At 43.5% G+C, this 15,040-nt stretch overlaps 1 protein-coding gene across 1 annotated transcript in view; it reads right to left on the minus strand.

Moving 5' to 3' along the window:
• The window catches only part of AKAP12 (A-kinase anchoring protein 12), a 124,419-nt gene extending 110,183 nt beyond the window's left edge, over positions 1 to 14,236 (minus strand). The window contains exon 1 of the mRNA XM_004368960.2: positions 14,069 to 14,236. Within this exon, the coding sequence (XP_004369017.1) occupies positions 14,069 to 14,236 (168 nt within the window). The remainder of the gene's footprint in view (positions 1 to 14,068) is intronic.
• Positions 14,237 to 15,040: the final 804 nt, after the last annotated feature.

Here is a 15,040-nt window from a genome sequence, read left to right on the forward strand (position 1 = left end):
TGTGTAACAGAACTAAACGCTGCCCAGTCCTGAGTATGCTCCTACTCATGGCCACCTTCTGTGTAACAGAACTAAAAGCTGCCCAGTCCTGAGTATGCTCCTACTCATGGCCACCTTATGTAAAACAGAACTAAAGGTTGCCCAGTCCTGCACCATCTTCATGACCGATGATATGTTTGAGTCCATTGTTACAACTATTGTGTCAATCCATCTCACTGAGGGTTTCAATGTGACGAACCATGAAATACATTAATAATTGTATGTATCATAACAATATATACTTTATAGAGTCGAAAAACTATCAAGAACGCAGGAAAGCATGTGATTACAGCCCAGAAAACCTTATGAGGCAGTTCTACTCTGCCACATGAATTGACTTGACGGCACTAATAACAACATCAGGGGGTGACAACAGAAAATTGATCATTATGGTAGGCAAAAACCAGAGACTGTAATGGTTCAATTCAATAAGAAACCAAATGCTCAGTCACAAAGAAAAATAACAAACCATGAATTGTCCTCTGAACTACTGACCAAAGGCAGACATGGAAGATGGGAAAAATTGCAAACAAGAAATGCCTTCTTTGGAGGTGCAGATAAGCGTTTCCCAAGCAGCCTAGTTTCTTTGCCTACAAATGGAAGGAAAGCAAGTCTACCATCAGGCTCTTTCATTTTTAGATGGACCTGGATGTGCTTGGGTAGAATAGTCACTGTTGCAAGATATCCTTTTGAAGTAGTGATCTGCTAACGGTGGCATCTGTTTTATCTAGTCTTCTCTCTTCACATTCACTTTTGCCTCCACCCACCTTCTCCACAGCTGCCCCTTCAGTGTTACTATCTCTTATTCTATGATGCCTGACCCTACACTGTGTCTCTCATGCCCGACACTCTACAAGTCTGGGGTGTCTCCTCTAGCACAGACATTATTAGTTGCCATTGATTCGGGCCCCAGCTCATGGGGACCACACGCACAACGGAACACTGCCAGATCCTACACCATCGCCATGATCAGCTGCAGTTCAGACCGTTGTGATCTTACAGGGGTTTCACGGGCTGATATCTGGAAGTAGATCACCAGGCCTTTCTTCTTAATCTGTCTTAGTCTGGAAGCTCTGCTGAAACCTGTTCAGCATCATAGCAACACTCAAGTCTCCACTGACAGAAGGGTGGTGGCTGCACATGAGGCACACTGGCTAGGAACTGAATCCACGTCACTTGCACGGAAGGTGAGAATTCTATCACTGAGCCCCCACTGCCTTCAATAGACCCCCAACAGAGAAATGTTGTTCATCTCATGGATGCCCTCTATTGTTACCTACAGTGTCTACGGCAAACCTTTTTCTTTCCTTTAAAAGTCTCAAGTTGCTACTATCAAATGGTTTTCTCCTTCTAAAGATACCCTGTGCGTAAACTGGTTGTTTGCTTGTTACATAGCAATAGGTAACTGAAACCAACATTAAGATTTTCATGTTCTTGGTTGACTATTGGAGAAACTGTGGTACTCTCTATTTCCAAATCCTGAAATCTGTTATTTTTGACTGCTCCATGCCAAACCCTACACCCAGCACCAAATCCCACTGCTCTCTGCTAATACCCAACACATCACCGTATTTTGAAAATGTTTGCCTAGACAACCTCCCCTTTCCAATCTCACTTTCCACCACTCTCCCATGCATGTCTTCTTATGCCCTGTACAAGACAGTCTTCCAGGAAGCCATTATCCACTCCGTGGTGCTTCTGCATCCTGCCTTCATTCATGTCACTCTCTGGCTAAGCAGCCTTTGGTGGCTCGATTGTCCATGTAGCTCTTAGACGCTGACTGGCTACATCTACATCTTTATTGATCTCCTCTTTCCGTTATTCCCTTACAAACATTCAGCTCCTTAATATGTTTGTAACTTCCCTGCCTCCTGACTAACGGCCTTTTATTTGCCTAAAACACTTTCAAAAATGTTCTTCTCTTTATACAGCAGTTTTCTGGGCAATTCATCGAGTAGTCATGCCCCAACTGATAGTACAGTGAAACCTGTGAGAGCTGGAACTCGACAGGACTGCCTTGTTTTTCCAGGTCTCGAAAGTTCCCCGCCTTTGATAGTGTTCAGTCTTACCACTTTTCTATCGCTCATTTTAGTGAAAAATATTTGAGTTTACCTTCTCTGACAGGTTTTCGCCTTACACAGGTTCCGGCTTTCGCAGATTTTGCTGTAATTCTTCTATTGTCAAATTTATTTAAATCTTTATTATTGAATATTTCATCTAGAGAGCCCTTATCACTCCACCTAGATTAGAAGGTTCTCAAGGGCAGTACTATGCCCTTTTATTTTTTTCTCTCTAGCATCTAGACCACGGTGCCTGGGTGGCACAAACAGTTTGTGCTCCACTACTAACCTAAAAGTTGATGGTTCGAACCCACCCAGTGGTGGCGCTGCAGAAGAAAGGCCTGGTGATTTGCTTCCATCAGATTACAGTCAAGAAAATCCTATGGAGCAGTACTGTGTAACACATGCAGTTGGCATGAGTCAGAATCGACTCAATGGCAACAGGTCTGCTTTTGTTTATGTTTTGTTTTTTTAAGCATCTAGACCAGTGCCTTTCATATGTTAAGTGGTTAGGAAATATTTGGCTTTTTTTTTTATTGTGGTGAGATACATATAATATAAAATTTGCCATTTTCACCATTTTTAAGTGTACGTTTCAGTGGCATTAATTATATTCACAATATTGTGCAACCATCACCACTATTATTTCCAAAACTTTTTCTCACCCCAAATGGAAACTCTCTGTCCATTCAGCAATAACTCCCCATTCTTTCCTTCCTCCAACACTAATCTACTTTCCATCTCTATGAATTTGCCTGTTCTAGCTATTTCACGTAAGTGGATAGTCCTTTTGTGCCTGGCTTATTTTACTGAACATAATGTTTTCAAGGATCACTATTATTTTTAATGTATTATGTTATTAAATGCTATGAAAACATTAAGTTTAGAAGACAACGTGGGCTTTCCACTCTGAGATATATACATATGGAAACCACGGTGGTGTAGTGATTAAAGCACTTGCTAACCAAAAGGTTGGCAGTTCAAGTCCACCAGGTGCTCCTTGGAAACCCTACGCGGCAGTTCTACTCTGTCCTATAGGGTTGCTATGAGTCAGAATCGACTCGACAGCCAACAGGTTTGGTTTTGGTTTTTTATGTACATATATACATATATTTATCTATGTACACATGTGTGTGTGTATATATGTAAGAACTCACCATAGCCATGAGAAGCCAAAGTAACGCCTGAGACATTGAATGTAAAAGAATTTTAAACCATGGGTTTGCTATTATAATTGACTAGATTTTTAGCCACTGCCCTAATGCTTGTAGTTTATTGTACAAATAAACACAGTAGGAAATCTTTAAAATTAAAATGAAGTCTATAAACAGGGACTATTTATCAATGGTACTGGGGCAATGGGTAACCTGTATGGAAGACAAATTCCAATTTCTAATTTCTACCTCTAGACTTAAAACAACCAGTTCCTAGTGAATTAAAGATCTAAATACATGAAAAGGACAACTTAAACATTTTTCAAACTGCACCTCTGGAGTCTCTCTTCTTTGGATCCCCAGTTCCTAGCATAGTTCCTAAAGCACAGAAGCCAGTAAAGAAGTATCTATGCAATCAAGAGTGAATAGCACATAAGTGCTCAGAAAGCCAGAATCTTATTCTGATCTTCAATGACTTGGGTAAGATTTAAGATTTCCTTTCCAAGAAATTTGGAAAGATTTCTTTAAAATTTCTATGCCAAGAAATTTGGACGACAGCTACCTGGCCAACTAACTGGAAGAGATCCATATTTGTGCCCATTCCAAAGAAAGGTGATCCAACAGAATGTGTAAATTATTGAATTATATCATTGATACAACACAAAGGAAAGATGTCACTTTAAGGACATGATGTTTTCTATCACCTCATACGCATGGGAAAGCTGGACAATGAATAAACAAGACGGAAGAAGAACTGATGCTTTTGAAATATGGTATTGGCAAATAATATGAACTGCCAAAAGAATGACCAAATCTGTCTTGCAAGAAGTACAGCCAGAATGCTCCTTAGAAGCAAGGATGGCAAGACTTCATCTCAAATACTTTGGACATGTTATCAGGAGGGATCAGTACCTGGAGAAGGATATCACGCTTTGTAAAGTAGAGGGTCAGTGAAAAAGAGGAAGACCTTCAATGAGAGGGACTGACACAGTGTCTGCAACAATGGTGTGATTCTTGAGGTTGTGTATCATCTTGGCTGGGCTATGATTCTCAGTGGTTTGGCAATTATGATGTAGTTTGACAGTCGTATGATGATATGATCACTTCCATGATAAGATCTGATATAAGGTGATGACCTTCACAATGGGATCTGCTGCTGAGTAGCCAATCAGTTGAAAGAGAGTTTCCTTGGGGGTGTGGCCTGCATCGAATATAAGTGGATTTTCTGGCAAGGTTCATCGGCTTTTGTTTGCACAAAATCCTGCAGCTGGCTCCTGTTCGTGTGACCTCTAGTTCTTGAGCTAGCAGCTTACCTGCCATCTTGCCTGCTGATCTTGGGATCTGTCGATCTTCACAGCCTGTGAGCAAGGGTCCTGCTGTCTGACTTGCCAATCTTGGGTTCGCCAGCTCCTGCGGCTACATAAATCAGGAGAAATCTCCATCTGACACACGGACTTGGGACGTTTCAGCCTCTACAACCATGTGAGCCATTTCCTTGATATTAACCTTTCTCTGTATATATATATTTATATTTACTGGTTTTGTTTCTCTAGAGAAGCCATCCTAGGACAAATGGGTTCAAGCACAACAGCAATTGTGAGGATGGTGCAGCACCAGGAAATGTTTCATTCTGTTGTACATGGGGTGGGGTCGCTCGGAGTCGGAATCGACTCAACAGCAGCTAACAACAACAACAACAAGGCCTCAGCTACTCTCTCCACACCCAGCACAAGGGAAGTTTTAAACTGATATATGAGGGAAGAGTTTTAAGAGGTAATCAGGTGGAAACAAAAAAGTGAACCCCGATCAGTAGCTTCTTCATGCTCAGTAAGATAACAGCATTTCATTCAATATATATACACTCTGAATGGCACAGGCTATTTAGAAAAATCTCTACTAGAGGCACCCATTTCCAGTATCATAGAATAAAGGAATGGAATTAAGTAGGAAAAACATTTTCCTTTATCTTCTCTTTAAGATGGTTGGAGGGAACCATGGCGGTACAATGGCCTCCAAAGACATGTTTGTAAAACCTGCCCCTCCTGGAGCATAGTTTGAAAACCCCTGTCCCCAAAATAGCAATAACCCTGGCCTACCTTAATAACAAGGCTTCCTGGCGGTGTGAACGGTTAAGTCCTCAGCTGCTAGCCCAAAGTTTGGCAGTACAAACCCACCCAGCAGCTCTGAGGGAGAAAGACCGGACAATCTGCTTCTGTAAAGATTACAGCCTAGAAAACCCTATGGGGTAGTTCTACTCTGTCACATAAGGTCACCATGTGTCAAAACTGACTTGACAGCACCCAATAACAAGATATTTAGAGGGGAATAACTACTTTTCCAACATCATCTAAAACTATCCCTCCCAGCCACACAAGCTTGAACCTCAGTGCATCTTTGCACACTGTTACCTAGGTCTCTCCCTGATCCTCCCTCAGCTCATACCTGTACACACCCAGCCCACCCCTTCTCTAAAGCAAGGTGCCCACACTGGGCAACTCAGAATACCTGCTGAGCATTTTAAGACTGCAGAATCTCAGACCCTGGGATTACCTGGGATTCTGATTCAATAAAAGTAGGACCAGGACGCCGGGGGGGGAGGGGGTCTTTAAAAAGCTCCCTACCCGTTGCCGTCGAGTCAATTCCAACTCATAGTAATCCTATAGGACAGGGTAGAACTGCCCCATAGTGTTTCTAAGGAGCACCTGGTGGATTCGAACTGCCTACCCTTTGGTTAGCAGCCGCAGCTGTTAAACGCTACACCACCAGGGTTTCTAAAAAGCTCCCTAGGTGACTCCATTGCACCACCAGGTTTGGGAACCAGAGAAAATTTAATCTCACTCCTCCTCCAATTTGCAACATCTGCCTATGCCGAACAGAAGATCAGCCAGTGGGCTGTAGGAACCTCCCCTTCTTAAATTTTGGCTTATCTCATTTACAAATCAAACATAACATTGATGTTTCACTAAAATTGGAATTAAGGCTGGCAGAATGAAACAGCAGGGTTTTCCCTTATTTTAAAACATTACCGAGAAACAGTACGGAAGACAAAAACCTTTGAACTTGAAAGAGTATTTGTACTCAGAGAAGCCTAACAGGGAAAGAACCTGTAGTTTTCAGGCTTAGAACTTTTTTTTCTGGGAAAGCACATTTATTCCAGTTCGCAGGGCCAAGCTGTTGGTGGGGTCGGGGGTGGGGTTCGGCCTGCTGTGCTCCCAGGGGAGTGGACTTCTGCTGTCCCCATCCTTGAGCCCAACATTTTACGGATCAGAAGAATGAAGAAATTTCTGGCAACCAGAAGATTTTAGATTGTTCCCGGAAGAGAATTTAAAAATTGATAGCTAAAGAAGTAGGTCATTGTCCAAACAAATAAAATGAAAGGCAGTTTACTAATCTGGGAAGGAAAAGGAACAAATAATAGCAGATCTCCTCTACCTCTGCTGCTTTTTTGCTTTTGAACTTGCTTTTTCCTTACTTTGTGTAATTTCTGGGGGAGAAGTCTTTTTCAAAGTGATTAATAGTAAAACAGGCCCTAGCCTTTCCTGCTCTGAAAGCGAGTCCAGTTCATGATCAGGCGGCTCACACAGAAGGAAAGCATATGGTCAATAAACATGAGAAGGTGCTCAACCTCATAATTAAAAACACGTCAAGGAAATTGAGGCACCATTCTTCACCTAGAAGGATTGGCAAATATTAGAAAATCTGATATCCACCAAAGCAAAGGCATGGGGAAGCCAGCGTTGGTCTCCATGAAGTGGGAATGCCAAGTGGGAGTACCTCTTTGGAAAGTAAATTTGGCAAGTGCTGTCGAAATTTAAAATGCATAAAAATCCTTTGATCCAGCAATTGCCCTTCCAGAAATTTATCCTAGAGATACACTTGCACACATACAAAGATATCTGAACTAGGCAGTTCTCTGCATCATTTAATTATAGCAAAAGGATGGGGAAATTTAAATATAAACACAGGGGGTTGGTTAAATCAGTTATGGTACTCCCAAAAACTAAACACGTTGCCACTGAGTCAATTCCTACTCATAGAGACCCTACTGGACAGAGCAGAACTTCCCAAGGCTGAAATCTTTACAGAAGCAGAAGGCCACATCTTTCCTCTGAGCAGTGGCTGGTGGGTTCAAACTGCCGGCCTTTGGGTTGGCAGCCAAACGTTTAACCACTGCACCACCAGGGTTCCTTGTTATGGTACTGCCACCCATAAAATAAAAGTTTATGCACTATTACCAAGAATGGAGGTAGATCTTTATGTCCTGATATGAAAAGATATCCAAAACCTAAAATTGCAGAATATCTGTGATATGCTCTTATTTGTTGAGAAGAAAAGATGAGGCTATTCTAATATGCTTGTACACGCATGAAGTTTTTGAAAGCATATGCAAGAAACCACCGACACTGGTTTTTAAAACTAGTGTCAACGGTGAGTACCCTGGGATTGGGGGAGGGAGACATTCATTTTTTACCCTGCTCTACAAATCAAGGTTCTCGACCAGTAATATTCTGTAAAAGATAAAAATTAAATGCATCCTGTTACACAATGGCTTTGAATAAAAATCCTTTAATAAGAGTAAGCAAATGCTTTTGATCATCTCTGTAAAGCTTTTATGATTCAAAACTGATGATGTCAGATGTACAGTCATTTTCAAACAAGAAGACTCAAATATTTATGATAATAGGAAGGTATATTTAATTGAGATTTACTACAGATCACTATATCTTCACTCAAACCTTTTATTAGATGTCTAGTGACTTGAGGACACCTAACAACAACGAGTTGGAAAAAAAGGAATGATTATAGCCAAAAAATTGCTATTGTTGTTGTTGTTAGGTGCTGTCGAAGTGGTACCAACTCATGGCAACCCTATGTACAACAGAATGAAACACTGCCCAGTCCTGTGCCAGCCTCACAATCGCTGTTAATGCTTGAGCCCATTGTTGCAGCCACTGTGTCAATCCATCTCCTTGAAGGTCTTTCTCTTTTTTTGCTGACCCTCTACTTTACCAAGCATGATGCCCTTCTCGAGGGACTGGTCCCTCCTGAAAACATGTCCAAAGTACGTGAGATGAAATCTCGACATCCTGCCCACAAAAACTACCCTTACATTCTCTAGTATGGTGGTAATTTGCAGGAAAATGGCTCAAAATCTAAATAGATAAGTCTAATAACTTTAATTAAGGAGTCCTGCTGGTGCAAATGGTTAAGCCCTTGTCCCTAACAGAAAGGCTGGCGGTTCAAACTCACCCAGTGGCTCCGAGGGAGAAAGATCTGGCTATCTGCTTCTATAAAGATTACAGCCTAGAAAACCCTATGGGGCAGTTCTACTCTGTCTCATGGGGTCCCAATGAGTAGAAATTGACTCAACAGCACCTAACAACAACAACAATAAATGTAATCAAAAATATTTAAAGAACCTATTGACAATCAGCATACAAATTTATAAGATATAGTATTTCTCTCTTCACCCAGGTTTTTTCATATTTTTCTACTATATGCTTTTAAAATGAAATTAATTTATTCTAAATTTTTATTTCTTCCTTTATTTTTTAGGTTATAAGCACACTAAGAACTGAGTTCAAGGATATCTAGTTTATTTTTTCAAGAGATAAAAAGCATTTATTGTATTTTTCTCAGAACGCTGAGGGCTATAAGTTATAATTTCTCACTTCATGAATGACTACAGCATGTGGAATTATGAAGGCCAAGGACAAGCACCATGTAGCTTGCGTTTACTTTCACTGGTATTATACAAGCACTGAACATGCATTAAAGCTGATGAAGAAAAAAAGGAAACCATTTCACAGTACCTTTTAAAGCAAAACATTTGATTTCCATATTATTATTATCCTATAGGATACTTTCATGGATTGAATTATGTCCCCCCAAAAATGTGTGTCAGTTTGGCTGGACCATGATTCCTGGTACTGTGTGATTTTCCTATATGTCGTAAATCCTGCCTCTATGATGTTAATGAGGGAGGATGGGTGGCAGTTGTGTTAGTGAGGCAGGACTCAGTCTACAAGACTGGATTGTGTCTTGAGGCAATCTCTTGAGATTTAAAAGAGAGAAGGGAGCTGAGAGACAGGGGGACCTCATACCAAAAAAGCAGTGCTGGGAGCAGAGCACGTCCTTTGGACCTGGGGTCCCTGCTCAAAGAAGCTCCTAGTCTGGGGGAAGACTAATGAGAAGGCCGACAGGGAGAGAAAGCCTTCCCTTGGAGCTGATACCCTGAATTTGGACTTTTAGCCTACTTTACTGTGAAGAAATAAACTTCTCTTTGTTAAAGCCATCTACTTGTGGTATTTCTGTTATAGCAGCAGTAGATAACTAAGACAGACACCAAACTAGAACAATCTTTGTAACCGTAACCGCAGTTTAAAGCCATAAAAGCATAGAGATGAGTTAATCCAAGGTGAACTCAAGGACACACATCTGAGTCTTCTTCCTCAAACAGGGGCAGAGTTCAAGTGGAAGTCTCCACTGGTCTCACAAACCTAATCCGTTGCCATCAAGTCAATGCTGACTCATAGCAACCCTACAGGACAGAGTAGAACTGCCCCATAGGGTTTCCAGGGCTGTAAATCTTTACAGAAACCAACTGCCACATCTTTCTCCAGCGAAGCGACTAATGGTTTCGAACCACCACCTTTGCGGTCAGCAGCCGAGCACTTTAACCACTGAGCCACCAGGGCTCCTTCCTGTAAAGAGTACAGCCTTGGAAACCTTATGGGGCAGTTCTACTCTGCCCTATAGGGTCACTATGAGTCGGAATCAACTGGATGGCAACGGGTTTTGTTTTTTAAATCTCTACGGAAGCCAACTGTCACATCTTTCTCCCTCAGAGCAGCTGGTGGGTTCCAATCGAAGACATTTCGGTTAGCAGCCAAGTGCTTAACCAATGCACCACCAGTGTGCCTTTCTCCACATCTCGTAGACTAAAAGGTTGTACTGGATTAAAGAGAAGCCGTCCAATCCTCCCGGATGTCCTAGATGACCATTCACACGCACACTTCCAATTTTTGGTGCCTGTTCTAATCAGAAAGCAGCATCTTTTGTAATGGAGGAAAATCAACAGGAATACAGGTAGCCACATAAAAACATGCCTCTATTAACAAACAAAAGGAGCCCTAACTGAAACGTCAGCGATTCCAACCCACCCAGCAGCTCTGAGGGAGGAAGACTTGGCGATCTGCTCCCGTAACGATTACAGCCTAGAAAACCCCATAGGGCCATTCTACCCTGTCACATAGAGTTGAAAATCGAATCTAAGACACCTAACAACGACATTAACAAACATATAATTATCTCCTAATCACCTTAAACTCTGGCCCTTTTAGTGTAAAACTAGAGGACATCGTCACTTTAAGGTCACCTTCAAGCAAATAGAGGGAAGGAATTAGGAAACCCATCTGGACAACTCAATTGTCTGTTTTAATGCACAAAAGGCAGAGACATACTTAAATCTAGAATCAGACAATGGATTCTCCTATTAGAGTACCTGTTCTGGTGATTCACAGCTCTTGCAACCAAATGAAACCACGGTTTGAAGGCTGACAAGAGTTCCTATCCCTCCCATCCGCCACATCGCTGCAACTGACCACTGACTGTTCCATTTCTAGCTCTGAAGTCATTGATGGCAGCAGAAAACACAGAAAGTTTCATTCAGAAGGATTATGATTGAGCCACCAGTCTAGACAGTCTGGAGCTTAGTTCCAGAAAGCAAAGATTCACCAGAGACACTGAGGTCAATTTGTCATTGGTCACCCTACCATATGCTGCCACCTGAAAACACTCTTTCAAAGGCAAATTTGAAAAACACAGATGACTAAGGAAAAACACCAGGCTTTATTTACCACCTGTGTTTAGGAAGGCTAATCTTCCTGCCCCTGAAGTAGCCAAAATGGCCAAATCTCAAAAGTAAACCTAGTAAATAATGGATCAAGCAATTTTTCTCCAAAAGTTTACATATGAAGATTGTAAAAAAATGCTTGGAAGATAGACTTTTTCCATTTTATTTAAATATACCACAGATAATACCAAGACTTTTGCCTTGGTGCATCTAAATCTTAAACTTAAGTAACCAGAAGCTTGTTTAACTCTCCATTTGACCTACTAGGAGTGATAATACAATAAGTGTTCTTCTGAGATGCAGACACTCAGTGAGTTATCTGATAACTGAAATTAGCAGGGGAAAAAAAGGAAAGTAAACTTAATTGCTAAACAGGCAGCATGCATATCACTCAGATAGGAAAAAAAAAATATGATCAGCATTCCACCCAGGGGGAAAATTGATTTATTAGCCTAAACTTCCCCCAAATGTCCATAGACCCAATCAGAAAGCTCAAGATGTAATTCCTAACTAATTCAAGGTATGAAGTAATCCTGTTTGAGCTACTTGAACTTGATATATTTGTCTATTTGAGATTAAAGGCAATTCAAAACTGCAATGCAAACAAGCCACAGGACTGCTACAAAAATAGAAACCAAAGTCCACAAACCTGATTTTTTCCCAAAAAAACCCATGTAATTAATAACCAAACAAACTGACTTAGTCACTATCTCATACTTGAGACCCATAATGATAACAAGAAGGTCGTGGGGTTAAATTGTAAAAAAAGTAGATGGGTCTGCCCCAGCTTGATAGTCTCCAATCAAAACCAGAGAGCCCACAGTATCCCTTCCTTCTTTCCACAAATATTTATTGAGAGCCTACTATATGCAAGACAGCATGTTACACATGGGGACACCTGGTGTGAGCCAAAACAGATATGGTCCCCGCCCCTGCAGAGCAGCCAGAACAGCCTGGGAGAAGACTTAGTAGTGAAGTCACGAAACCCATAAATGTGGAAACTGCCAGGGAGAAGGACCCATGGTGCCTCGCGAGCTGAGAATGGCAGATGGGACTATTCAGAGGTCAGGAATCGGAGCTTAAATGGCCAAGAGGAGAGGTAAAAGTGACCTGCTGAGTCATTATTAATTGGAGAGCCCTTCTGAAAAAACTTAGGTCTTCAAAACCTGAATCATAAATTTTGCTGGTTAAATGAAAAACGGCACATTTTCAAGGATACATGCAAGCGTATTGATTTGTCTCCAAATTGATAACTGGGCAGCATGCCAACCAGTAAAATGATATTCCGGGCGTCACTTAAATAATTTTCTAGAGGCGGGACTCTGGCTCTTTCAAGATGGCGATGACTAGGAGAGAGGAAGAAAGATAAGGCTATGGAAAAAGGACAAAGAGAAGAGAACGGAAGGTATGTTTTAAAACAAAAGAATTCAAGTTTACTGGGAAGGGGAATGAGTACCATATTCTAGTGTGAACAGTTAGTAAGAAGATCCGAATGGGGAGTAAAAGCCAAAGAAAAAAAAATGTTCCCCAATTCCAAGTTTTAAAATTGAACCTTAAAATTGCTTCCATCACAGGAGTTTAAACACTGGTTATGCAGCCATCTTGATAATAGCTGGCATCAAAAAATGATGTACACTAATACTAAAATATTAGCCCTCAAAAGGATAGTACATTCATTAGGCCAGAAGCTTAGGCACAGTTAGCACACAATATCTACAGCTCTAGGGCCAAGGACGTTACAAGTAGTAAGTTATGAGTTAAAGACTGGAGGTAAACTATGTTACTAGAGCAGTCTCTCAGCCCAAGCTAGACCAGAGAACTAAAGAGGTCAAGGCAATGAAGTCACAGTTCTGAGACATTTATCTAAATTTCAGTGTGTGTGTGTGTGTGTGTGTGTGTGTGTGTGTGTGTATCTATTTCACATTGGAAACGTTTATACCTCCAGAGATTATTCTTAACCGTCCTTAAGTACATTCTACCCTTCAGTCAGACGCTAAGGGTTTCTCAAGTAGTAAGTATGGTTATCCACATCTTCCTATGGGCATGTCACAAAGCGGGTGGGGTGACGCCCTGTATCATAAACACACATGCTGGAAAACAGACATAAAATACAACGATCACGCCAAGTCACAGTCTTGGCGGCTGTAGTGGCCCAGAATCGGGTAACTATTCAGCCTTGAAGATTTAGAACTATAAAATGCAGTATTTCTAGCCTAGGTGAGGTTCAGCACCACCTCCATAGAAAAGAGTACAAGGAATGCTTGCTTACGCCTCTGACCACATCCTTCGAGAACTTCTAACAACTACGCCAGTATCTGTTTATCCAACTGAGTCCAAAGACAACGAACTGAACCAAAGGGTGGACGCTGACTTGTTTGCGAAACCTGTCATTCCTTTTGTATATGCGGCGTCTGCCCGGGATTTTTTTTGTTTTGTTTTGGCTGCGCGCGAGCCACACCACACGCTCTGTCTGCATCAGGAAGGCGGTGTCTGCTCTAGCAGCTGCCGCAGGAGGACTGGGTACCAACCTGGTCGCTCCAGGAACAGCTGGTATCAAGGGCAGGGCGTGGCAAGCGATCTGAGTGTGGTCCCAGCCCACCGCTCACTTTCCGCATCCCTGAGAAAGGGTGGGGGAGTCCACTGACTCGCCCCCACGCAGACGGTCTGGGTCGCTCCCACCGGAAGAGTGTGCAGAAGGCTTGGCGGTGGGCAGGAGCGGATTTTATGACTGCGGATGGCGCAGTCGCCACCCCTGGAAACCCAGACCAAGATGCAAGCCCCCTGCCGCCCTCGCCGCGGTTCTTGTCCCGCCCGGGCGCACAAGCCCTAGAAAAGCCTAGAAAGAGGGGTCGGTACTCCCGAGTTTGCAGAGGGGCTAGCGGGGCCTTGAAGTTCTAGCAGGCGGAAATCACAGGGAGCCCCAGCCCCAACCCCCGGGCAGGTGGCCCGCGCACCAGTACCTTTGTGGCGGGATCCGCTGCGGCGTCATCGGGGTCCTCCAGCGCGCCGGACGCCGTCTCCGCCAAGGGGCCGCCACCACTGGGCTCGGGCTCGGGCTCGGCCAGCGGCGCGCTCCCTGCCTCCGGCTGTTCCGGGCTCCGCTGCTCGCTGGAGCTGCCGGCGCCCATGGCTTCTCGCCGCTTCTCCCGCGACCAGCCGCCTGGTTACGCCTCCTCCGAATCGCAGGGACTAGCAAGGAGACGTGCGCTCCGCGAGGTCACACGCGCGCCTTCCTCTCCAGTCGGCCTCCTCCAACGCGCCCCGACTGCGAATGGAGACGCGCTCGCGGCAAACTCCTTAAAAGAAAAAAAAAAAAAAGCCACCTCTTTGCCTCCTCCCCTCCCCTTGTTTTTCCCTCGCCTCATCACATGAGCACAGCCCAGACACGCCTTGCAGCAGCATCACCCCAGGCTGCTAGGACCGAAGGCGCAGCAACACACGCGAGCCAAGGTCCCAAGGCAGCCCACCCCGACTCCTCGGGCGTCTCCCGCTCATAAAAGGGGACCAGGGCCGAGGGGGGCGAGCAAGGGTTGCGTAAAGTGAGGGGGGAGCAGAAAAGAGGGCTAGCAGAAAGCCTCCCGGGGACATTGGATTCGCTTGGTTTTATTAAATGATAACCCAAGGCAGGGGCTTCTGCTGCAGCTGACTTTCGACTGGCTCAGAAGCAACCAAATCCCGATTTACTTTCCTTGAGATTGTTTGACTCTAAAGATTTGTTCCAACCTCCTCATTCGCAGGAGAAAGGCAAGCGCTCCTGGGCTCCTCCGGAGTCTGACCATATTAGGGCAACTCCCGTGGCAGGAGCAGGGAACTGAGAGGTTAATGCAGGCCGACCACGGATGAGGTGAGCTCGGCGGACCAAGCTCTCCAATCGTCCGTAACGAGTGATGTCAGCCGATGTCATCAGCAAGACTGGCTGCCTTCTTTCTCTG

The sequence above is a fragment of the Trichechus manatus genome, unplaced genomic scaffold, assembly GCF_000243295.1.
Source record: "Trichechus manatus latirostris isolate Lorelei unplaced genomic scaffold, TriManLat1.0 scaffold00002, whole genome shotgun sequence".
In the NCBI taxonomy this organism is placed as follows: Eukaryota; Metazoa; Chordata; class Mammalia; order Sirenia; family Trichechidae; genus Trichechus; species Trichechus manatus.